This window comes from Magallana gigas, chromosome 5 (genome assembly GCF_963853765.1).
Source record: "Magallana gigas chromosome 5, xbMagGiga1.1, whole genome shotgun sequence".
NCBI classification, from domain to species: Eukaryota; Metazoa; Mollusca; class Bivalvia; order Ostreida; family Ostreidae; genus Magallana; species Magallana gigas.
Genome location: NC_088857.1, coordinates 37,009,459 through 37,034,935, shown reverse-complemented (window position 1 = coordinate 37,034,935; position 25,477 = coordinate 37,009,459). Strand labels below are relative to the sequence as shown.

Here is a 25,477-nt window from a genome sequence, read left to right as displayed (position 1 = left end):
CCCCTTTAATCGACAAGGTTTACATCGCCCCCACCACCTAGAAGTTTCTCATCAGTAGAATTATTTTGAAATCCGCTATGTCTTACGATCGGTACACTCCTTCAACACCTTAGCTAACAGCCAATTCAATCAAAACGGTGCATTACTCCTATCATTTATAATAGTAACCCCCCCAATCTGCATCTACTGCCTTACATATGCGGTAAATGTCTTACGGGGGGACGGAAGATGTCGCCTGCATGTAAATGTCAATACTTCAAAATATATGCAAAATATAAGCTTTGTTAAGCTACTGGCGTGCGACCAGTTCTCGCCACTTTTTAAAACAATTTAATCTCACGTGGAACGTGACTGCCTTATCCCATGTGGTACCCCTACAATCGATGACGATACATCTACTCGACATATGCCTAAAATATCTAGAGGAATGATGCGCATGCGCAGGATTAAAGGGAGGTAATTGTTTACATCGAAAAAGCACAAGTTGCGTAATCACAGTACCAATTCTCGCCACCTTTCAAAAGGAATGAAATCATGCATTAAAAACTTCTTAAATTGCGCTGTCATTGCAAACAAAGATTTTCCAGTGAGTATTTTATAATTATGATGCATAAATAATGGATTTAAAATATAATTAAAATGTATAACAGGTCGATATGTATACACCGGTGGAGTCAACGTAAGTCCGAGTCGAACCGACGTCCATGGTCATGTAACATTTTGTAAGATCATTTTCATACGGGATTCTGAATATGTTTTGCAATTTAATTTAATCAAGATTACAACTGACACTATCGAACGGTAGTTATTATTCAATTTGATGATAATATTATCAGTCAGGAAGTCAAATAAAATATTCTCAGTGTTCACTGTGTTTGAGTTCATTAAATCGCTAGCTGCTCTTGTAACAGCTTCTTAGCTGCGTGCATTCTAGAATAAATAAATAGGAAAACATAATCGTTTCAGCTTCCTTCATTTAAAAATTGAAATTAAATAAAGTGAAAATACAAACTTTTTTCCTGATATATTACATGAAGATGGACAATTAGATAGTTTTAAACATTGTAAAATTAATTAAACATGTTAAATGTTTATTTTTTAGGCGATTTCATTTAAAACCATTTCAATCAGTATATGAACTCATCAGATCCTGTATGAGAATACATCACAAAACATCAAAATTATCACAGCAATTCATGAAGTCATTTCAATCATAATTTTATTCCTCCATACAGATTAAGCAGGAATATGGTACGTCTCCAAGATATTTGTCCTCCTCTATTCCAGAACAATGGAGATGAACCCAGTTACAACAGGTGTCGCACTGTACCCAAAGTGTGTCGGAACCAACCCCCTCACTTGGATCTCTTGTACCACAGAGATTGCACAAAACCAATTCATCTTCATCAGATGCAACTTCTGCTTTTGCTTTTCTCTGGCTTTTTCTCCTTTTTTCATTTTGCTCTCTTATCTTTTCCTCCTTTTCAGTCTTCCTTTTGATATTCCTCTCAGCCTTCCTCTTTTTAGCATCTTGCTTTCTTGCCTTTTCCTCTTCCTTAGCCTTCTTTTTTCCTCCCTCTCAGCCTTTCTTTTTTCAACATCATCTTTCTTCTTTTTTTCCTCCTCCACCTTCTCATAAAGTTTCTGTACATGATCATTACCGGTGATGACTCGTGCCTCGGTTACCAGCTTTCGCCTAGCTGTCATCGGTTTTGCTGGAACAGGTGCAAAGATTGAAGAAAGGTGTTCCGGAATGAGCCCCTCAGTAACCAGTGGGTTTTCTCCTACGAAAGACCCACAAGCAGAGCAAAGTGTAGTTGACTGTTTAGGGGAATGGTCCTGGTTCAAGTTGGAGTTTGTTTCTACAGTGCTGATGTTATGAGTTTCTGTTAGTTGAGATTTGTCTATGGCATCTGGATTAAAAGGTGATATCCCGGTCTTTCTGAATGCTTCCTTAACCCTCGCTGGGGAACAAATTTCATCAATTGTGTGGGACAGCACAGATGGAAATTTGGCCTTGTTTACTGTTTGATGTTTGTTCATGTGCCCCAACTGAGTAGCTGTTGAGCTAAATTTCGCCTTTAGAGGACCATTGATACTAACAGCCAAGGGCTGAAGTATGTGGGTAGTATGGGGTGGAAGGCCAAGCAGCTCTACCTGGTTTTCCCGCGCACATTCAATCAGGTCCAGTGTTGTATGGGAATCATGGTTGTCCATGATCAGAAGGACCTGTCTTTTTGCACCACAGTTTGGGAGGAAAACCATTTTAAACCAGAGCAGAAACAATTCACTATCCATGTATCCGCTGTCAGAATATCCAAACAACCAGTTACTAGGAACCCCGTCCTTATATGCAGTACGAGGCAAACTCTCCTCAAAAATGATGAAAGTTGGAAGCACCCTTCCATCGCCACAAATACAAATATGAGCTGTCAAATGCCCGGAAGAAATCACTGACTGCTGATAGCTGTGATGCCCCTTCACTGCAATTACCTTTTGCCTGGATTTCTCCTTTCCGCTCCAGCCTGTTTCATCACAGTTGAAGATTTGGTTAGGCTGAACTCCAAGTTTGTCAATCGTATCTTGAAGTAGACCAAAATACTGCTGCATTACTTTAGGATTTGACATTCTACCCCTGCTTCGATCTTGTGCCTCTGGGGTTCGCTCTGTTAATTCAGCGTGTCTGCTTATGAATTTTCTGAACCATTTATCACTGGGACCCTTCTCCAGGTTAAACCTTGTTGTTCGGCCACTCCTTTTCACAATAGATATAAGATATTGCCGCATGATTGATCTGGTCATCAATCCACGGTTTGCTAGATATTTGGCATACCCCACTAACGCCAACTCTTCCTCGGGAGATATCTCTGAATCTGGACCAGGTTTAGAATTTAATTGCTTCTTCACATGATCATCAAGAGTTTTTCTTGGAATGTGATACTCAACTGCTGCTTTGCTCACAGAAAGATCTAAATTGTGCACAGCAGTGACTGCTAAGCATAACTGTTTTGGTGTGTATTTTCTTGTTTCTTTGCTATACCTTTTTGACATATCTGAAATATGATTATAATTCATAAAATGTTGTTTTCATGCAGATTGAGGTGCAAGGTTTTCATGCATTAGACAAAATTTGTTATAGCAATTATTGTACAATCAGTAATTCCTTTTTTTATTAATTAGCCACTGGTGTCAGTTTGGTTTGTTAATTTGATTGGTAATTATTTTTTTAATTTCTAATGACAGCCCATTTCCTATTATAAAAAAAGATTTTTTTTAATTTTCAGAAAATCTTCTGCAGTAAAGGGAATATTTCAAAAATATATTATTAATGATTTTATAAATAAATTGAAAATTGATACCCATAAAAATGTTCAGAATTGAATTTAAAATGAGAAAAATCTCAGAAACACCGCACGTTTTTAAGAAATATAATGATAGATCCGCCAAAAAAATCAGTCATGTGACAAGTCTTGACGTCACGGCAAAAATTGCAGGAGACAAAAAAATGGCGTGCAGCGTGTGTATGGAGGAACAAGAAGAAAATGCGGACTTATCAGTCGCATTATTTATTTCTCGGAATGTGATACTGTTATGCTTAGGGTATATGTCGTCTGCAAACACTGTATACACATTACAGGCGGATGTATGGCTGAAATATTTTTAGAATGGAAATCCCCCGACACAGTCTTTACATTCATTGGGGTCTCTTAGGGGAAATTTTTCTCTAATTTCGTTCATGCTTCAAATAACACACCAAAAGTCTCAGAAAGTGGTTTTCTGGCGTCTGTCAAGAAAAGAAAAAAATCACGAGCCGAAACATCGCGATTTAACACACGAACTCGAGCGGTGGCGAGAATTGGTATACGCGGCGAGAATTGGTCGCACGCCAGTAGTGGTACTGTGAGCAAGCTCACAAAGGATCCCCCGCTAAGAAAAAATCATATTTTTCAATTATAGAAAATAATGGATGCTATATATTTCACCGACCATGTTCTATAAATAACAACTGCTCTTTTTTTAATTGTTAATGCTAATATGAGTACGCAAATCAATTTCTATTCTTTAAATTCCATTTAATTTCAACATAATTATTAATGCATGAAAACATTAACATCCTTATGGTAATAAACATGATTGGAATCAAACGGTAATTCACTTGAAATTTCAGTATATCGAGCCCGATTTTTCTCTAAGAATTTGTTCCAAACCTCCCCCCCCACCCCCCCTCCGAAAAAAATATAATACATTTGGAGCAGGCCATTTTCAGGGAGGCGGGCAAGAATGAGAATTAAAGTTTTTTATTTGGCCTGGCACAAGCAAGCTTTGTGTCAAAAGTTAGCTTCTAATCGTTTCCATTAACATTCCTACATGTATTTAACCTTTCAAGTCACATTACACCCTTTACTCAAACGCTTTGTTTATGTGAAGTATGGGCCAAGTAGGGCTATGTGGAAAGTTTATTATATGCTCTGAAAAAAGGATTTTTGCATGGTTTCATATAGTATGAAATAATAAAAAATAAGATGCAATTTTTGATGTATGTCGAGATATAAATACAAATTCCGTTGGAAACGGAAGACCGTAATTCAATTCATAGGCTAATTCTCTAATTCTTTACCTTCCTCGTTATTCGTCTGTGCGAACCTTGATATCATTGTAGGATCGTTTTATTACGTAACTGGCAAAGGAAAGTCACTCCAAATAAATCAAAAATATGGTTGAACGTTTGTGTAAATAATCAGCTCAAATAACGTTACGCCCGCCATGTTGCCGTATAAATTTTGACGCCCGCCGTGTAAAGAAATTTATAAGGCAATCACGTGACGCAATTCATCCAATGACGTCGAGGCATTCTAGTCCGAGGCAAAACAAAAAGTTATATTTTGATCAATTTCAAGGAAGTTGGAGTTATCCCGACAATGGGAGTTTCCTTTCTGCAATATTACGCCAAAAATGTCTTGAGTTAAACAGCTGGTATTTTTGCATGCGTTACATTTATTCAAAACCAAAATTCAAGTAGCAAGCATATATCTGATATATGCACAATTGATCTGCAAGACAATAACGCCTTATCTTTAAAACACCTGGACAAAAGAGGTTTCCTCATATGCAATATCATGACAAAGTTAAACAGCTGGTTTTTTTGCAAAAGTAAAAATCCAAGTAATATGCAAATCTCTGAGATATGTACAATTATTTAAAAGCTACACTTTATTTTGCAAAATTCAAGGTTTTCTCAATAAATGGTAATAAAGTGGACACCAAAGACCCCATATTCATATTTTATGAGATTTATAAATCTGCAGTTCTATAGCTATTTCAAGTGATAGAAAAAGGCATATATTTGCTAAAAATGAAACATTTTATCCAAGTTTTCACTGTTGCACAAAATATGTTCTCCTTCTCCTCTAACACTACACACATTTGATCAAGATATTCCCAGTAAAGAAGTGAAAATGCATGGTAGACGAAAAAAGGGTAACTTAATAGAGGCGGACAAAACCGAAATTTACAGGACCCACTTCAGACCGGTTTGTAGACGGCTTTCTGCCCAATCTTTAAATTAAAAAAATCCTTTAAATTACATTGTTTAGCTAATTAAATATCGCATTTAATAAAATTAGCTTTAATTGTTTCATAACTTATTTTAGGTCACCTGAGTCACTCAGGTGACCTATTGCAATTGGTTTTCGTCCGTCGTCGTGCGTTAACAATTTTACATTTTTAACTTCTTCTTGAAAACTACCAGGCCAATCGTTACCATTTTTGGTGTGAAGCATTTCTATGGTAAGAAGAATCTAAATTGTGAAATTTATGGCTCCACCACCTCTGGGGTGCCACAGGCGGGGCCAAATATGCAAAAAAAGGCCAAATTTTCAAAAATCTTCTTCTCTACTCCTACACATGTGAGAGAAAACTGGTTGCAAGGTTATGATTTCCATGAGGCCCTCTACCAAACTTGTGAAATTTATGGCCCCTGGGTCAGGGATTTTGGCTCTAGGGTGGGGCCAATATGGCCATATAGTAAAAATGTATTAAATCTTAGAAAATCTTCTTCTCTACTCTCATGTATATTTGTTAAAAACTAAATGCATGATTATGATGTCAATGAGGCCCTTTATCAAAATTGTGAAATTCATGACTCCTGGGTCAGGGGTTCAGGCTCTAGGGTGGGGCCAATATGGCCATATAGTAAAAATGTATTTAATCTTAGAAAATCTTCTTCTCTACTCCCGTATATATTTGTTAAAAACTAAATGCATGGCTATGATGTCCATGAAGCCCTCAACCTAAATTGTGAAATTCATAACCCCTGGGTCAGGTTTCAGGCTCTAGGGTGGGGACAATATGGCCATATAATAAAAAAGTATTAAATCTTAAAAAATCTTCTTCTTTACTCTCATATATATTTGTTAAAAACTAAATGCATGATTATGATGTCCATGAGGCCCTCTATCTAAATTGTGAAATTCATGACCCCTGGGTCAGGGGTTCAGGCTCTAGGGTGGGGCCAATATGGCCATATAGTAAAAATGTATTAAATCTTTAAAAATCTTCTTCTCTACTCCCGTATATATTAAAGCATGGTTATGATGTCCATGAAGCCCTCTACCTTAATTGTGAGATTCATGACCCCTCGGTCAGGGGTTCAGGCTCTAGGGTGGGGCCAATATGGCCATATAGTAAAAATGTTTTAAATCTTAGAAAATCTTCTTCTCTACTCCCACACATGTGGGCAAAAAACTGAATACATGGTTATGATATCCACAATCTCCTTTACCTAAATTGTGAAATTCATGGCCCCTGGGTCAGGGGTTCAGGACATGGGGGGGGGGGGCAATATGGAAATATAGTGTTAATGCATATAATGTTTAAAAATCTTCTTCTCTATTCTCACATCTGTATGAAAAAATGACTAATAATTACGTTAACCAGGAAGTCCTCTACTGAAATTTTAATTTTCATGTCCCCTGGGGTATGGGTTTTGACTCTAGGGCAGGGCCAAAATGGATGTATAGATGTCAATGCATATAACGTTAAAACCATCTTCTTTACTCACACACACCTATAAGGAAAACTGAATTCATGATTTTGTAGACCATTTTTTTTTAGTTTTTCACCAAAATTATAGGTTTCACAGTTCTTTTTGAAATGTGGTCGTCATTACAAATTTATAATTTTTCTACTCCAGTATGAAACCTAATTAATTAAATGCCTATATGAGACTCCATGACAAGTTTGTGTATGGGAAATATGCTACTCAAATGACCGTTAAGGCCAATTGGCCTCTTGTTTAAATATCGTCCAATGATGTTTTGAACTTTTGATGTCGACTTTGTTTCGATAATTTCTCAATTTATCGAAACTTATGATACATCGAGAGTACGAACTCAATGGACTTGCACGGGATGACCTAATACATCCACGTGATTGGAGTTACTGGAGCTATAATGGTAACCTTCACATATGAGGAATCACGCACTGATAGACAATAATGATTATTGACCCTCTTTTGCTCGCTTTTTTCATAATTGATTGAATACTTCAAAGACAGAATGGTGTAAATATAAACAGTAAAATGCTTTATTTGATGTTTTTCATACGGGCTGTAAATGAGTTGTTTGTATACTTTTTCCGCAATGATTGATACCTTCATATGAATCACCAAAGAAAGCATTAAAATATTTTATTCAAAAGCAAAATATAGAAAAAAAACTAGTCGAACCCAATGAGAACGAGAACGAAGCAGAATGTTAAAAAGGGATTCTACGAAATATCCAAACGATCAAGATTATGGTAAATTAATACTTTCTTAAATAATGAATTTCTATGAATCTTTTGATTCTTATCACAAGTTCGTTTTATATTTATCATATCGTATCCGTGTTTATTAACACCCTTTTTTCATGCAGAATGTACATGTAGATTGTAAATGTTTGTGGCTTAGCTTGAAATATGTTGCCGCAAGATCATGCATGGCAATTTTACAGTGTTACGATTCTTTCAACTTCCAATCTTTCTTTGGTATATAATCAATATATTTTATCTACCTGGTAGTACATTTCAATGTTATATGTACTCCTAATAACACGGTACTTTGTCTTTCAAAGAGAAAATTTAAAAAGACATACTAATGAATTGTAAATTAAATTTTCGTAAACAGCAACTTTCCTATGAAGTCACTGGTAAAACGGTAGTGAAACAGTGTTTGAACCTTTACTGCTTAAAAATAATCGATAAGTCTATGTAATGTATTGTTTTCCACAAAACCTATTTATAAATACATTGAGAATAGACAGAATTTATAATGTACGAACAACAAAGATATTTTTATAGTCGGATGTATTCCTACGCCATAGTTCAATGAGACTGATTTGCTGTAATTACAATAGTGCCATTTCTGCAGCAGTAGCGTTTAGAATCAAAGGCAAACTATCTAATTTAAAGATAGAACCAGTACTGGCGTAGACTAGACTTTATATTATGAATTACTTGATTGCTTACATACAATTCTTCAGAAATATTTTGATTACTAATACGTTATGTATCGTAGAGTTCAGTGGTTGTGTTTAAATATTAGACAACATGATTCCTAAGGGGGTTTCCGTCTATAGCTCGGAATTCTTGTCAAAAATTCAAGTAGAAAAATGTACGCTTAATTATTTAGATACTGCAAAGAAATTACTTACCATGCAAAATTACATCTCTTTTATTTCAAAATAAATAATGATCAATAAAATCAACTCCCGCGTGCCATTACTTCCATACTTTGATATTTAAATTAATATGGGATGCCAATGTCCCCGTATAATACACTTAGAATATGGTTAATAAATTAAGAGTGTTGTTGAGTTCTCAAATTTGGATTGTTATAAAGTTCAATTTAATGAGTAGAATTTGTTCTAAACACAAAAAGTATTTAATGAAAGGAAGTATTATTGACATAACATTCGATATTTCTACTATATTATGGAATTTTAGCCAAACAGAGGAAATTCGGAATAAATTTTGCAGATATTGTTTTCCGCCAAAACATTTTTGGCAGATTTCTAATATTAAAAGTTAAGAATTCGTATTTTAGTCTATATAATTTTGCATATTTTCTGTTGGTTTTACAAATTGCAAAATATTGAAAAAATCTAAAACCAAAAGAAGACACCATATCACAAAATTTTGATCATTGACCTCATATAAATTCTATGCCAAAGGAATAAGGTCAATATAAGTAGTTAAATACTATAAATGTTTTCGTATTATCATCATTCAACTTTTTGTAAAATTGAATAAAAAATGGGTAGGGATTAAACTGATAAAGGAAATTCGGACTGGAATATTTATTTTAAAATGTTGCTGAAATGTTAGTGCTTTGTATCTGTTTATTGCCAATATCATTCATAGACTGCATTTCATTATTTAAAGTGTTTTATTATTTGTAATATTTTCACAACTAAGAAAATCTTTATGGGATTTTTCTTGATTTTATCAAAATATATTCAATGGCCATTAACTTTAAAAGTAGGTCATTGACCTACTTTTTTGAAAGAGAAAAATAACACTACAATCAAAGGTTTATGACATACAATTAATGGCTTTTCGTTATTATCAGTGGAATTTTTTTTCATTCTGAGTAAACGTCGTCCTTAAGTATTGTAACCGAAATATCCATCTGGTATGAAGTCTGTTTAAACAGGTCTTGTTTTACTATCAATCATAATTATATTTTGATTTGTAAGCATTACAGAATTTCATAAATACAGGTACTCTCCAAATTTCGTCATTCAAACGGTTTCTATATGCTCTATACTATCTTATTCATCTTAAACAAGCAAGTGGCTGCAGCTTGAATTATTTCATGTTTTTTCGCCATCTAATTATGACACGAGTAGTAGCTAACGCGTATGCACGTAGAAACCTCTTCCGTTCGATAATTACAATAAAACTAGATATCCAATTAAGTTTACATCTTCAACCGAACGCTGAAAACGCAAACTCATACAATGGCTTCAAATACCCCATTATACGTTTGAAATTATCTACTGAAATTGTGTAACGTAAGATTAAAGTCAATAGAACCCATAGAGAAGCAAGAATTGAAAATTAACGCGAAACTTTGCCAACAGAAATCGCATTTCGAGATCGATTGCTGGTGTGATCAATAGCAGATAATTGGCGGAGATGTTTTTAAAATGGGACCAGATTCTGTTTTTCAAAATGACACGTTGTCGAACGAGGTATTAAATATGAAGTGATACATCATTTAGAGAACAAATGCCTTAGAGTAATTTGGGACTTCATGAATACAATCCAGACGGTGATCGGGCAATAAAAGAAACGTTACAAGATATAGATCATTCTTCGGAATGTGATGGTAATGGTGGGAAAAGACGTAGATATTTACCGACCACTGCAAGGAATTGTTCTTGTTTAATTGGGAAAGAAATGATCGAGTTCTTGCACAAAGGTAGGGTTTTCTTAATTATTTAAATTGTTTAAAAATTTATATGTTCTTCCATACGAATGAAATAGCCCATACTCTTTTGCGTACACGTAGCTAACGTGGTAAATATGCTGTTAAACAGGGATTCTGGAATCAGTATTTCAGAATTTAAGTGCTCAGTAGAATTTTTTTGGTTGAGAAAAGAAAAACACACAACCAACTAAACAAACAACACAACTAAACAAATTAAAAGAAAAAGAAAACATAGTCTTGTATTTGTGTAATGAACTTTGCTATTTGTTTAAATAACAATTATTTCAAATGATTTAAAGACAGCCATTTGTTAATAATTCATTTAAAGACACGTATGGCGTATTTATGCTTAAAATGATTATCTGGAATTGAGTGAACATCTGTAATATGTTTTTGAAAACTAAACTTGTCAGTGAGTGGAAACAAATATTCATAGCCGTTCAACTAACAAAAATCATTGTATTTCTTGTTTAACTGAACAGGACAGGGCTTTAACATCAGTGCGCATGGGCGCGAAAATGACATCCCAGAAACTATATTACGTGTGTTTATATATCAAAATTAAGTATTGACTTATAATTTTCTATCTTACTTGCTCTAAAGATATTTCTGACCAGATTCATTACATTTCCTTTGATATTGTCCTCTTAAACCTCTTTAAAAATTTCCATTGTTGTTGAAATTCCAGAAACAGAATCACGTGACCAAAAAATTAAGTATTCAAAGCATTTGCGTTTTTCCCTTTCCGGGAAATATTTTTTTGTATACAAGGTAGTTTTAACGCGATTCAGATCAAACGCCGTAACAATCTTTACAACAGTCATGAAATGATGTAAAATATTTCCAAATGTTTGATTTATAAAAAGGACGTCATATCAAGATATTTTAATGCAAAAATTCACGTTGTTTCGAGTTAAGCTGCATTTTGACAGGCTCGCAGGGATACATGTAAAAATATATTTATTTGTTAGCTTTATAGAACTGTTACTGCTTTGCATTAAAAGGGTTTTTTTTCTTTTTGTCAAAATGAAATAGAGTTTTGAAGAATAACTCACTTTATTTTTGTGCTTTAATGGGACTTGGTCTCACCTTTTAAATTTTAGTTTTCCGTTTGTTATGTTTCGATTGGTTAAAATAGGTATTTTTAATGCCTCGTCAAAATTTGAAAGTCATACATTGTATGTTACAAGAAAAATACAGAGTTTGAAATTCTTTGTTCTGCAAACAAAGCTTGAGGTTTGTCATTGTTTACATTAGTGTGGTTATATTGGACAGGTATAAGTTTCAAACAAATGTTATTTCTACTGTTGGTAATATTTTTTATGAACAAATAAAATCAGTTCATCTTGTTTACCACGAGTCATTGTGGCAAAGAAATGATAATTCCTTACTTTACGTTATCTGCAAACATTTATAAGCATCGAGCTTTGTTTACTTAACAATGAATTCTTACCTCTGTATCCCTCTTACTACTTCACTTAATGATCAGATTTAGGTCAATCATTCAAATTGGACCATTTTATGCATAAACAAGTGAAAAGCTGTCATTGTGACAGCAAACTGGGTTTTCATAATATTTGAACAGCATCCATAATTCATTTGTCAACCCTTAATTTATAAACACTACCTATCAAGAGAAATGGGGTACCCTATATGTAATAAAAATAACTAAGTTCAACAGGTAGAATTTTTGTTATTAATTATCAAAAATCAAAATTTTAGTAACAATCTGATAAATTTACAAATTTATATATATACAATTGATCTGCAAAACATTAGCTTTCTATCTTGAAAACTGTAGGAGGAGTTATCCGTACAATAGGGTACCTTATATGCAATATTCGGTGAGAAATTGAATTACGATCATCAGCTGGTATCTATTTGATAAAATATTTAAAGAAAAACCAAATTCCAAGTAAACTGCACATCTCTGATATACATGTATGTACAATTGATCTGCCAAACATAAACTTTCTATCTTGAAAACTGTAGGGGGGGGGGGGTATCCGTACAAAATGGTTACCCTTTTGGCTGCAGTCCGCCATTTTCACCATTTCAATAACCTGATTTTTACTTTAGAAGACCTGGTTAACAATGAAAAAAAAATTTCATCTCAAATCGTGTCTAAGTCCCTTTAATGAAAATCTGCAATACGTTATGGGCAAAATACACGTAAATGTCATAAAGTAAATACGGATTTTTAGATTAAAGACTAAATCACGTCAAAAGTGTATGCTAATGTGATAACCATGATTCAAAGACCCCGTGTCCCCGACTTTGTATCAAACAGTCTTTTGTTAGAGAATGCACTCAGCAAATTGATAAAAGCAGACTTATATATCAGCCATTAGAAGTCGGAAAATATGGAAGCTTGAAGGCATTAAGAAAAAATTCTGTGAGCTGGAAGGCCATTTCAACACATCTTAAATATTAGAATGCCAAGAAAAGCCTTAATTGGAAATTAAGAATCATAGATATTTTTTCTAAGAGCTAATATTTTGAATATTAATTAGGAGACTTCTTGAAGCAATTCCGGAACCCAAGTATTGCAAAATTTCATTAGTTGGAAACCATCTCTCTGAAATTGTTTCCGAAATATTTTGATCTATAATAACGATTTATATATCACCCAAGGGACTCAGAGGGAGGGCAGTAGTCTTTTTATTTAATTGTTTGTACTTTAACCCAAGTGGCGTCTGAGGAAAACCGCCTGATAGCTTGTCGTAAGACAACGTTTAGGAGTTAAGAGGGAGATTATTGCCAAATAAAAAAATATTTTCGTTTCGAAAAGATTTCAAAAGAAGTATAAACGTCAAGATTACATGACAACAATTATTGCATTCCTACTATTAAATTGTGCATGTCTGGCGACTGTTTTAGTTAAACATTGATAGAAACTGTTTATCGGAGAGCTCATCAGAACCATCCCATAAACTATGTAATATTCTCTAGGCAGATGTTATCTTCATTTATGTTACCGTTTTCACGTTGGTCTGAAATTTATGGCCGAACAGGAAGATTAAAAATCTTCGAGGGTAAATTGTAATGCAACAGAATGATGTTTCCATTCAAACCTTTCCTACTTTAGCAACTGCTATCAATAGCAATAAATTTAATCAGTTGTCCTTACAGAACGGAAGAAATAGTTTTAAACATGCATTTACTGACAATTTCATAGTTATGTGAAAAGATGTATTACGAGGGGTTTATTCTGAGAACGTTTTGTGATTTTGTTCGATTTAATTTTAGTTTTTTTTTTAAAGTGAAAAAAATTATCGAAGTATAATTGTAACGCAGATAACTACTGCATGTTTCCTAGAGAGAATTTATTCAGACTAGCGGCTTATGACCGGAGGTATATTTCCCTCTTTAAAACAATTTTTTTTTTATATTTATACATGTAAAATGTAAAGGGAAATCAAAGAACTGACGGGAGTTGATTTTATCGTTTATTATTTATTTTAGAATCAACGATATATTATTTTGCATGGCAAGAAGTTTCCTATATGTATTTGAATTATGCACATTTAAAAAAAAAATGAATTATTCTCCGACAAGAATTTCGCGAAAACCCCATATGAATCATGTTGTGTAATATTCAAAGAATTAATTCCATCAAACTACGTATCAGTAATCAATATTTCAAAGAAATAGCATGGATCGAAGCACTATTGAACTCTAGTCTCGTCTGCCTCCGTTAATCTACGATAAGCAATTAAGAGAGACTATCTGCTTGTCGGAGATTTACGGATATGTTGAACTCTGGCGTTGAAATACATACAATGTACACCTACAAAAAATATCTAAATTGTTCGTACCATTTAAAACTTGAGTATTTACAAGGCATCTATAAATAAGTTTCCTTGAAAAACAATGTTTAAGAATACATTACATAGAATTCATCGATTATTTTCAAGGACTAAATGTTATCAGCGGTGTTAGTTTGTAATTAGGTCCAAACACTGTTTCACTTTCGATTTGCCTGAGTAACTGCAAAGGAGAGTTGATTTAAAATCAACTCCCAAAACCGCCTTTGAAAATTTATTGTCGTCTCTCCCCATGGTCTAATATTGGTAAGTTATTTCACCCAAAGAGGGCTCGGTGAGGGCTGGTGAGAGGAGTATGTAAGTCTAAGTTTTTCCGTTCGATGTCAAATTTTGATGTTATCCTACCCTTGAACTTTTCTGACCAATACAATGCACATAGAGTATAATGTGTATTAAAAAAGGATATGTTATCCAATTTTTTAAAGGTCGATTAAAATAATCTCCATTTTAAATCTTTGTTGGGAGCACATTTTTTCGCTTCATTGATCCCATTTGGCTAAAACACACCATAATCCTGCTTGATTGTGATGATGTAAGTCAAGGATAAATATGTCATTTCATTGAAGATTTTTTTCGGGGTTGAATTATGTTCTTGGCATATTTTCTCTTCCTTCCTCCAATCAGTTTCGTGCTTCATTCTATGAACCCGGAAGTAAAGTGTATTCAGTGACTTTTATGAATAAAATGTCTCTTCTCTTTTTTGTGCTGAAAGTAGAGCCCATTGAAGTTGGTAAAAAAATCAATTACAGCTATAATAGGTTTATGAATTTTCATAATAAAAACCGGGTTAACACAACTAACTATTGCAGTATTCTTAATTTGTAACACGTAATTTTTCACAAATTTTACATTTACATCTAAAAATGTATTTAAAACTAGATACGATCTCGTTACGAGTAACGAGTAGGTCTTCCGTTCAATTTTTAAACGAAACGATTAAGATATCAATGAAATTTCAGAATTTCCACCTCAACCACTCTCTTTCAGATAATGCATACGATTGTCAATATCCCTTGAAATGTTTTACAAAGAATTTTACTTTTTCACATACAGCACATTAAAGATTTAAGATTTTATTTCCCTAAAATCCCTAATTACGTCATCAATTGATTTGGCAATGAGTTATACAAACTGATATTGCTATGACCACCAGCTTTGTTTCAGTAATGCAATACAACATCTTGATCGTTTTTAAGGTATGTGTAATAGACTTTACGATTGTCTTGGCCCCTAATTTAAGGGGCCAGCCCCTTTTTCTTGAGTTCATTCAAAAGGTCTCACGGATACTAACATTTTTTGTTCTTACACTTATCTAGAATTGTTGTTCATTTTTTAGATACAAATGATTGAATATTATAGGGGCCAGCCCTCTAGATCCTTAATGGGGACAGACAGTGGTGTTTTGATAAATGGAATCGATTAGAATCATTAATGCAAACATTTTCTCTTCTACAATGCTTAACAAAATATGTCTCCTTTTCTAGATATATTGCGTCAAAGTTTAAGTACTTTCACCCCTTAATATCCCTAATTACGTCATAAATGGGCAAGGCAATAATTTTTTCTGATAAATATTGATACTATCAACAACTTTGCTTCTATAATGCATTACAAAATCTTTATCATTTTTAAGTTATTCGTTATAGAGTTTACGAGTGCCTTGGCCCCTAAATAAAGGGGCCAGCCCCTTTTTCTTGATTTCGTTGGAAAGAACGTATGATTATCTACCACTTTTGTTATATATGTCTTAACAAATCATCAACTGATAAAAAGATACAAATCAAAATGTATGAAAATTTTGAATGAAAATTCGTACCCAATTTTCGTGCCTAGGCGAGCTCAAAGAAATAGCGCCACTGGCGTAAAACAACATAATAGTGCACAACTTCAGACTATAGGCTACCTATCCTGAAAATCTCATAGTCATATCTTTGATAGTTTCTGAGATCAGCTCTGCACAAAATAGGTCGTAAAAATGTACAAAATTGCCGATAAAGCGGTACCGGAAGTGACGACAGGAAAAATCTCAAAAATGTATGAAGTTTACATCAAGTCTCATCTTCTGTGAAAAAATGGTTGAAATCGGTCGAATAATTTTCGAGAAATCGCGTGCACAAAATTTGTGGAAAAAAATAATAATAAGAAGAAATCGTACGAAAACTATAAGGTCTTCCGTTGGAAACGGAAGACCTTAATGACTTATTCCTTGATAAAAACGCAAAATCGATAGGAAAACAATACATCTAGCCGGTTAAACTGACAGAAAACCTTTTCAATTTCCATTTTCACGTCCTAGACACCATAAAATAAACAATGCAAGCAATGTTATACACCAGGTTGTTAAAATACCAGTTAGAAATCTGCCTAAAGCCTTTTTTATTTCAAAAAAATCTTAAACGTCATGTATGATTTTAATGTGACAGGAAATGTCTTTATATCATAATATAACATTGTTTTGAGATTTGCTCTGACATTTAAAGTTTTAAGAACAAAATAAAAGCTAGATTGAACTAAAATTAAACACAAAAAAATTAAAGACTAAATGATTTTAATCAATATATTGAATACTTCTCAAAATATATCCGGTTTGGTATCAATTTGACGAAATCTTGTGTAGATCTATTGTGACTTGATTCTCTTTGTCTGAAGAATCTCCATGTAATTATAATGGTTTGCGAAATATATATGTTTTGGAAATACAAACAAACCTGAGTGACTCAGGTGACCTATGAAGAGGAAAATGAAATTTTAGATAATTTATCTTAACTTCCTGTGCGTCCTTTCTGTGCATTCCAAATGAAAATGTGGATATCAGAGATAGTGAGCATTAAAGGCTTGAAAGTTTATCCTTACCACAGGTTACATTTTTTTTGCCCCCAAAACTAGGATAAAGATAATCCGACTCCCCACCCCCCTTCTTTACGAATTGACCTCGTCAATCATGAAATAGTAAGAGCGGAATTAAATTAAGAGTCAGAGAAGTCTCGGATAAGGATTAAGACCTTAAATGGAGCTGAAAATGCAAACTTGAGACTTCTCGACTGGTCCATCTGAGGGTCTTGGTACTCAGGTGACCGTCAAGGCCTGTGGGCCTTCGTCTTGTTCTACCTAAAAATACTGGAATCATCTATGTGGTGAAATTAGCACCATCCTTTTACTATAGTAACATTAAATTATGATAAATATTTTGATTTATCAGGCAATCGTCGTTTCAACAATTTGATACGCTTCTTTTGAAAATGAATCCATACGTGTTTACAGAATCGTCAATTGTCACCTTTCAGACATTATTTATAACTCCATTGATGGAACAGACAATGTAATTGTACTGAAGCCAAAGCAAACCGGACGTAGCACAGACAACGCATAGTCCGGGTCGGAGTGATTATTCCATTTGAATGAATTATTATTCTATTTCATTGATTAAGTAATTGAATGGTCGCTAAAAACCGCCAATGCAGTTAAGATGGTATGGGACACCTGTCAATATTAATGCGGATAAAAGCATATTATAACAAGATATCTGTAAGCCAATGCTCACTAGTGATACCCCCGCTCTGATGTGAATATGCAAAATAAGCAAAGTCGACTTTTAACAGAAAGCTGGCATCCGATTGGTACAGAAATATATCCCAGGATATGGCATGCCTAAACAAATAATGTGTTAAAATTTCAAGCATCTGCGATAAATAGCTGCTGAGAAATCTTTGAGGAAAATTTGTTTGAAAATTTTGGCTAAAATAAACAAAGTACTCATTGAACAGGAAGTTGACGTCCGATGGGTACAAAAATATATCCCACAATATGGCATGCCTTAACAAACACTGTGTAAAAATTTCAAGCATCTGCGATAAATAGCTGCTGAGAAATCTTTGAGGAAAATTTGTTTGAAAATTTTGGCTAAAATAAACAAAGTCAGTATTTAACAGGGAGTTGACGTCCGATTGATACAAAAATAAATCCCACAATATGGCATGCCAAAACAAATAGTGTGTTAAAATTTCAAGCTTATGCGATGAATAGTTACTGAGAAATCTTTAACAAAAATTTGTTTGAAAATTTTGGAAAAAAATTAACAAAGTACTCATTAAACAGGAAGTTGACGTTTGATTGGTACAAAAATACATCCCACGATATAGCATGCCTATACAAATACTGTGTAAAAATTTCAAACATCTGCGATAAACAGTTGCTGAGAATTCTTTGACAAAAATTTGTTTGAAAATTTTTGCTAAAAATAAACAAAGTCGTTATTTAACAGGAAGTTGACGTCTGATTGGTACAAAAATATATCCCACGATATGGCATGCCTATACAAATTCTGTGTAAAAATTTCAAGCATCTGCGATAAACAGTTGCTGAGAATTCTTTGACAAAAATTTGTTTGAAAATTTGGGTTAAAAAATAAGCAAAGTCGTCATTTTACAGGAAGTTGACGTCTGATTGGTACAAAAATATATCCCACGATATGGCATGCCTATACAAATATTGTGTAGAAATTTCAAGCATCTGCGATAAATAGTTGCTAATAAATTTTTGACGAAAATTTGTTTGAAAATTTTGGTTAAAAAATAAGCAAAGTCGTCATTTTACAGGAAGTTGACGTCCGATTGGTACAAAAATATATCCCACAATATGGCATGCCTTCACAACACTGTGTAAAAATTTCAAGCATCTGCGAAAAATAGTGGTTGAGATAAATGCGACAAAAATTTTTGTTACGGACGGACAGACACACAAGGGTAAAACAGTATACCCCTCTCCTTCGGAGCGGGGGTATAATAAAAAAAAAAACCCTCGACGGCTAGGAATTTTCAAATTATACAATATTTGACCAAAAAACATGTTTTTGGAAACACAAAAATTATAAATCCCCCAGCATCTTCGCTAGCCAAGGGTTTTCGGTCCACTTTGCTCCCCGTTTACGGGTGTTGCTAAAACGCGGAACGGAAAACGGAACGGAAGGAAAACGGAAAATCTTATCTAATGTTATTTACCTCATAGATTTGTTAAGTATGCTAAAACGATATACTTTATGTACCTTTTTAATTTTTTTTTGAAAGATTAGCAATATTAGATTATTTATTCGAGAATATTTATTTCCTCAAAATTAACAGTACATGCATTGACCACTATATTCTGTCCCAAAATATCCTCGATTCACTTTTTGCTGTATATTTATATATACCTCAGATCAGGGTTCAAGCGATTCTCTTTTAGAAGCATTAAACATTCTCATTATTCTTTCTTTAAAACGTCCTCTCTAGCTTATCAGCTGGTATAAATACACGGCTAAAAATAAAGAAGTCTACGGGGTTTTGCATTTTAACAGACCCGGATGATAGTGTTGAAAAATTGTGCAAGGTCTTCTATGTGACTTCCAAATGGAGAAAAGATGTTAACATTTTCCATAATAAATCGTCCAAATGTGCTGCATGAATATTTTGGGATCGACAGACTATAGTCCCAATATATAATAGGACAATCAAACCAGGCAACGTCTAGAGCTCTCTATTCGGATCATATGTATATAGCTGCTGGAATAAACAACTGCATGCTTTGTAATGCAAACGTAAACAAAATTGCATTGCTAAAAATACTAGTTTCACAAATTACTAGTTTCACAAATTACCGGGTATTTTAATGTTTACTGTATTTTAATTTTTAATGTCGTCAGTCCTACGGTTTTTTTCTTCCATCTCAATGATACTGTATCGTCTGTATGATAAAAGATCGTCTAGAACACCGAAAATTCAATTTTGATGTAAGTATATACATGTACATCATATTTGAAAATAATATAAAAATACTCAAAACACGCATAAAACGCTTTCACTAACTGCGTACGTTACGCTAATATGCCAGCAATACCATATAAGAGAAATAAGTAAAAAGTTATAGCTAATTTGCTCGTTTAATCATGTTAATGTTTCACAATTCGTATACATTTGATTTTTCCGTTTCGTACTCAACTAAAGCCGAATGAATACAATGCTATAATTGATAGACATTCATATGAATATTAATAAGATAGCAACATGTTGATAATCATTCATTAGATATAAATAAAAGATACAAAGTAAATCGTTTCTGGCCAGTCTATACCCTTTTTAAGCAATAAACGTGATGATATTTTCCATTTCGTTCCGTTTTCCGTTCCGCGTTTTAGCAACATCCCCCGTTTACGGAGTGCAAAGTGGACTGAAAACCCTTGGCTAGCGAAGATGAACTCTCAGCGGGATTCGAACTCATGACATACATATTCGAGGTTAAAGCTCTATTCTTACACTATTAGGTTACAATTTCGGGAAAGAAAACATTTATAAAATTATGCTTGATTTTATATAAAATGTATAATACATCACGCACACTTTAAATATTACGTATACATCAATCAATTCTTTTAAGGACTCATTTGAAAGGATCGAAAAAGATTATAGACACTGTAATTAATGCAAGGATGATTAAATAAAGACATGACATAATGTAAATATTGATTGAAAACCTGCACTTATATATATATATATATATATATATATATATATATATATATATATATATATATATATATATATAAACACACTGACATTACATGGTTATCGTGTAGTCCAATGAGGACCATTTTAACAGGGCAGTTATGTCAAACAGCAATGTGACGTAAGCCTGTCTATTACACTGTAGGCCATTCAGCCATGAATTCAACAAAATTTCTCTGGCTTTTGACCAAATACAACACAATCTGTGTATATTACTTTTTTGATGCAATATAAACATAGTTACATTCTGCCGAAAGTCAACGGTTTTGTAAAGATGGTTTAATGTTTTGTAATGTGATGATGTCTATTGGAACCTAGTCCTAGTAGCAAATGTTGTTGTTAGACAATATTTCGGATTTATCATGAAAACTATCAGGTGGATGATAAGTACTAGTTTATATTCTAGCTTTATTTAATATGGGTGAGTAGTCTGATCGTCTACTTCACATATAATAACGATATTCTGATCTTTAAGTACCTACAAAGAAAAAAATACGTGGATATTAAGAAATATTTACTAATCTCTGAACTGCATATAAAATTTCGTGTAGCAGTGTTCAATATGATGAAAAAAATTAATATAAATTTTTAAATAGCAAACCTATTTCATTTAAATGCGTATATACAAATTTGCTACATTTTCAGGTAAATCATCTTTGAAGGCTTTTAGACTTACGCGAGTCTTTGATCTGCTCTTCTTTTTTAATATAAACTCGTGACAGTTTAAGTTTCCAGTGCCGATGCTAACGCCATCTATGTTCATTCGGTAGTAAAAGAAATTGTAAGACGAGTGTACGTACAGTTCGCAATCGCAAATCTATTCCAAAACTATAGCTACCAGCATTAAAATTTTTAAACACCCGCGTCAATCTTTCATTTGTTTACTTCCATGACGAAGAATAATCTCTGAAATTTGAAAATAATAAGTATTGCTAGTATACACTCGACCAAACTCAAGTGTTCATCTAGTAATGTTTTTGATTATACAATTGGAAATAAACACAAACGATACGTCAAGCTAATGATGCATGTAGGATGCTGAGGTTGTGTGAAAGTATATCATGAAAACATCTTGACATAACACAAACTTAGCATAAAAAAGCACAAGAAAAATTAGCAAAAAATTATTTTCTTTTGAGAAGTGGACAGCCTACATTCACTTCTCTTCGCAATCCCTTATATTTTGATCCTGAAAAATGTAAATGTTGGAACCGAACGAGGGCTTGCAAAGAGAAGAGGATGTAGGATATGTCTGTCCACTTCTCAAAAGAAAATAGTAAAATGTATGACCACTTTTGGCACCTATCTCTGCAACATTGCCTCATGACATAATGTGCCTCTAAATCGTGGGATACCCTATCTACTGTCATTCACTTATCTTGCTAAATCGAAACCCCACCCCCACCCCCCTCTCCTACCATTGGGACTTTTTGGTTTCATCAACAGGACATTTGCCCAGTCATCTATGGTAAACCTGAGCCGTCTTCGTACGATTCAAAGTCTCTGAGTCAGTAATTAAATTGTTAACTTGTGTTGGATGTCTGGCTTGTTCATGAATCTCTTTTATGCAATCGCAAATATTACCCAGTAATGGAAAACATTTGTTTTTTATTGTTGCTGAGGTGGCTGATTTCCACCTATCTCTCAAGTGGTAAAAGCTCACATGAATTCTTAAAAGTATTTGGTCTAGGGGTGTGCAATTACAAAAATTGGCTACTGGCCCAGGGGCTACTGGCAGTAGCAAAGTAACTAGCCCAAAGTTAAAACTTACTAGCCCAACATTTTCTTCATATCAGTTGAATTAAAACATTAAACAATGTCAAATAGATAATAATGCAAACTATAAAAGATTAGGTACTGTTATTTTATTTTTAATAAGTTTTATTGAATTACGATCAGTAGTATCCAACTGCTGATTATTGTTATCATCAAGGCGATCAAACGAACGTTTACGCTTACTTATCGTCAGGTACTTCTCCATGTTTAAAACAAAGCGTCATTGTCATGCGGACCAGCGATTAGTACGCACAATGAACATACATTAAAGCTAATGAGAAATCTTGATTTTGCATAACAGTTAAGTCGTACATAAAATCAGTCGACGTTATAATGACACTTTGACTTACGGAGTTCTGATTTCGTTTATCATCGTTATTATTTACTAGCCCGACGGGCTACCACAGTGAGGATTTCTGCTAGCCCGACCCCTAAAATCGGTAGCCCCGGGCGTCGGGTGATGGTAATTGCTCACCCCTGTGGTCGACATATTAGTTTCGATCGCTCCTCATCTGCCGCTGGGGGTATATATAACGGTCGAGGGGGTTACGGTTGGTTGCATTTCAGGTTGCACGGACTTCTAACTGCATGAACTACACATTGCAGTTACATGTTTAAAAAAAAGAAGAAAGAAAGCTACAATGAATAAAAAAAGGGAATAGTCTTTGAAAGAATTTCCAATGTATCCGTATTATCTCGCACAGATACATGCTGGTTTATTTCGCGTACACATCGAACATGTACGTCATTCATAAAGAGAGCATAATGTCTACATCTCAATGTAACCCTGACCACACTGCATCCAACAAAAAAGATAAGTGATAGTATCCGTTTTATCAGTTCCTATGGAAACGATCCGTTTTCTATAGTCCATGCAGTCACTGCACGATCTTCTACAGTGTGCAATGAAATTCCGCAAAGATCGAGGGTTTCTGAAATTTTGTTTTGTGTCGTCTTTTGTTGGATATTTCTTACCAGTGCTGTGGTTGACATATCATTTTTGTTCAAAACGCGTTTCTACAAATCTCTCCGTCGAATGTAATGAAAATACCGGCATGCGATGAAGCAAGAGTAATGCTCTCGGCTTTATATGGGGGGGGGGGGGGGGGGTTGTTGCAGCGATGAGTGCAACAATAGAAATCGACAACTAATTTGGCGGCAGTCGGAGATAAAAGGTAAACAGTGGGTTTTTATAAATTCATGTCAGCTTTAGAAGGATGTTACGACCTTGACTCCTGGTTGTGTCTTGCTGGATATGAGCTTGCCGATGGAAATGACGTATCATCTACAGCAGAGGAATTTTTTATACAGATTGACAAATATTTAGAACAATGTCAAGGACTAAATGAAAATGAATAAAAACTGGCGTTGAAAAGTCAACATGCCAACATTCCAACGGCAGTTTCTCTATCCTCAATGGTCATTTTGACCATTAAAGTGTTTAACATTTAACCAGATACTATTATATAAATAGTGCCTGTTTGGGAGGGTAACAGTTGAAATTGACACCCCGAGAAAACCATTGTCAACCGACGCGAAGCGGAGGTTGACAATGGTTTTCGAGGGGTGTCAATTTCAACTGTTATCCTCCCAAACAGGCACTATTTATTTTGTTATACTGAATGTCTTTTTTAAAATTTTTAAGAAAATTTTACTGCTTTTATATAGGAATAACGTGAATTCTACAGCGAACCGTACGCGCATAATTTTCGCGCATGTAACATTTTTTAATGTTACCCGTTGCCAAGTGCGTTGCTAACGCTGAGGGTAATAGTAAATATTATTAACTGCGTCTTAACCAATCAGATTTCAGTATTTAACATGAAAGTATAACAAAGACTAATATCAACCGCAGAAAGAAGCCATTTACATCACTGGGACCTGTGTAGAAAAAAATATGAGAAATTGGCTGATGAAGCGAGGTGGTATCCAAGATGGTGTCCTCCCTCGTTATTTTTCTTCCGAGGTACCCATTTTTTAACGATGTTTTTTTTCTACACAAGCCCCTGTGTTTACATTAATTAAGTACGTGCTGCAAAATATCAATTTCTTTTATTGAGGTTTTGGAATGGGTGTTTTATTGAAATCGGCATGTCTCATTTTATCTTTGTTATATTATGAAGACCAATGTGGTACAATATTTGAAAATTTTCATTTCGTGATTTTCAAGTTATTCTATGTACATGTCTAAGAATTTATAAAATGAACACACAGATGTTTTGGTAAGTGTGTAGGAATACTAATGAAAGTTACAAATAATCCATGATCCCCTCGTATGTTCTTTTCTTATCAGAAAATGTCCCGTTGACTGAGGTATAAATTGTTTATGAAGCGATTGTTTTCACAAATTAAGTGCCGGGCTAATTGAAACCAGAAAATTAAATTGCATGTCATGCGGTTGGCAAATTTTATCGAGGAGAATTGATTGCTTTAATTTTGGATTGATTTATTCGTGTGAATGTATAGTTTGCAAGATAAAACAATTCCCGTTATTTTGATACTACAGAGTTATGATATGTTGTAAACCCTCAAATTAAATGAAAAGTTGTGTTGAAACATATATGAACTTCTGTTTCCTCTCAATGTATATAGGAAATTTGTGTCTCATTCAGTGTCATGATTCCTATTTAAAAGCAACTGCACGTTTTGGAAAAGAAGATTTAAGGCGTATTTGACATTTGCCTTGTAAAAGCAACAAGAGACGGGTCGATATGTAAAATCGTAGAGTTATTATGGATTGCGTTGTCTTTTCTTCTCTAATTTGTCAACTGGCTGGAAAATTGATATGGACTATCAATATTCACTTATTTGCTGTTAACATCGTTCACTAACTAATGTACCGAGGCGAGAAAGACATTATTGCAGGT

General features: G+C 34.0%; 2 protein-coding genes across 3 annotated transcripts in view; one reads left to right on the top strand and one right to left on the bottom strand.

Annotated features, from left to right (window-relative positions):
* Positions 1 to 989: 989 nt before the first annotated feature.
* LOC117684701 (tigger transposable element-derived protein 6) lies at positions 990 to 3,051 on the bottom strand. Its single transcript, XM_034457900.2, has one exon. It carries the CDS (start codon positions 3,049 to 3,051, stop codon positions 1,468 to 1,470), a length of 1,584 nt encoding a protein of 527 aa, XP_034313791.2. The 3' UTR covers positions 990 to 1,467.
* A 6,975-nt stretch (positions 3,052 to 10,026) lies between these two features.
* Positions 10,027 to 25,477, top strand: part of LOC105328911 (sex peptide receptor) — a 69,779-nt gene continuing 54,328 nt past the window's right edge. The window contains exon 1 of one of the 2 annotated variants that reach the window (XM_034475668.2): positions 10,027 to 10,462. The gene's annotated coding sequence lies outside the window, so the exon portion shown is untranslated. The remainder of the gene's footprint in view (positions 10,463 to 25,477) is intronic. The other variant, XM_011429951.4, reaches the window with a different exon arrangement.

Coding starts and splice junctions, on each gene's coding strand:
- LOC117684701 (XM_034457900.2), bottom strand. CDS start 3,051: ATGTCAAAAAGGTATAGCAAAGAAACAAGAAAATACACACCAAAACAG.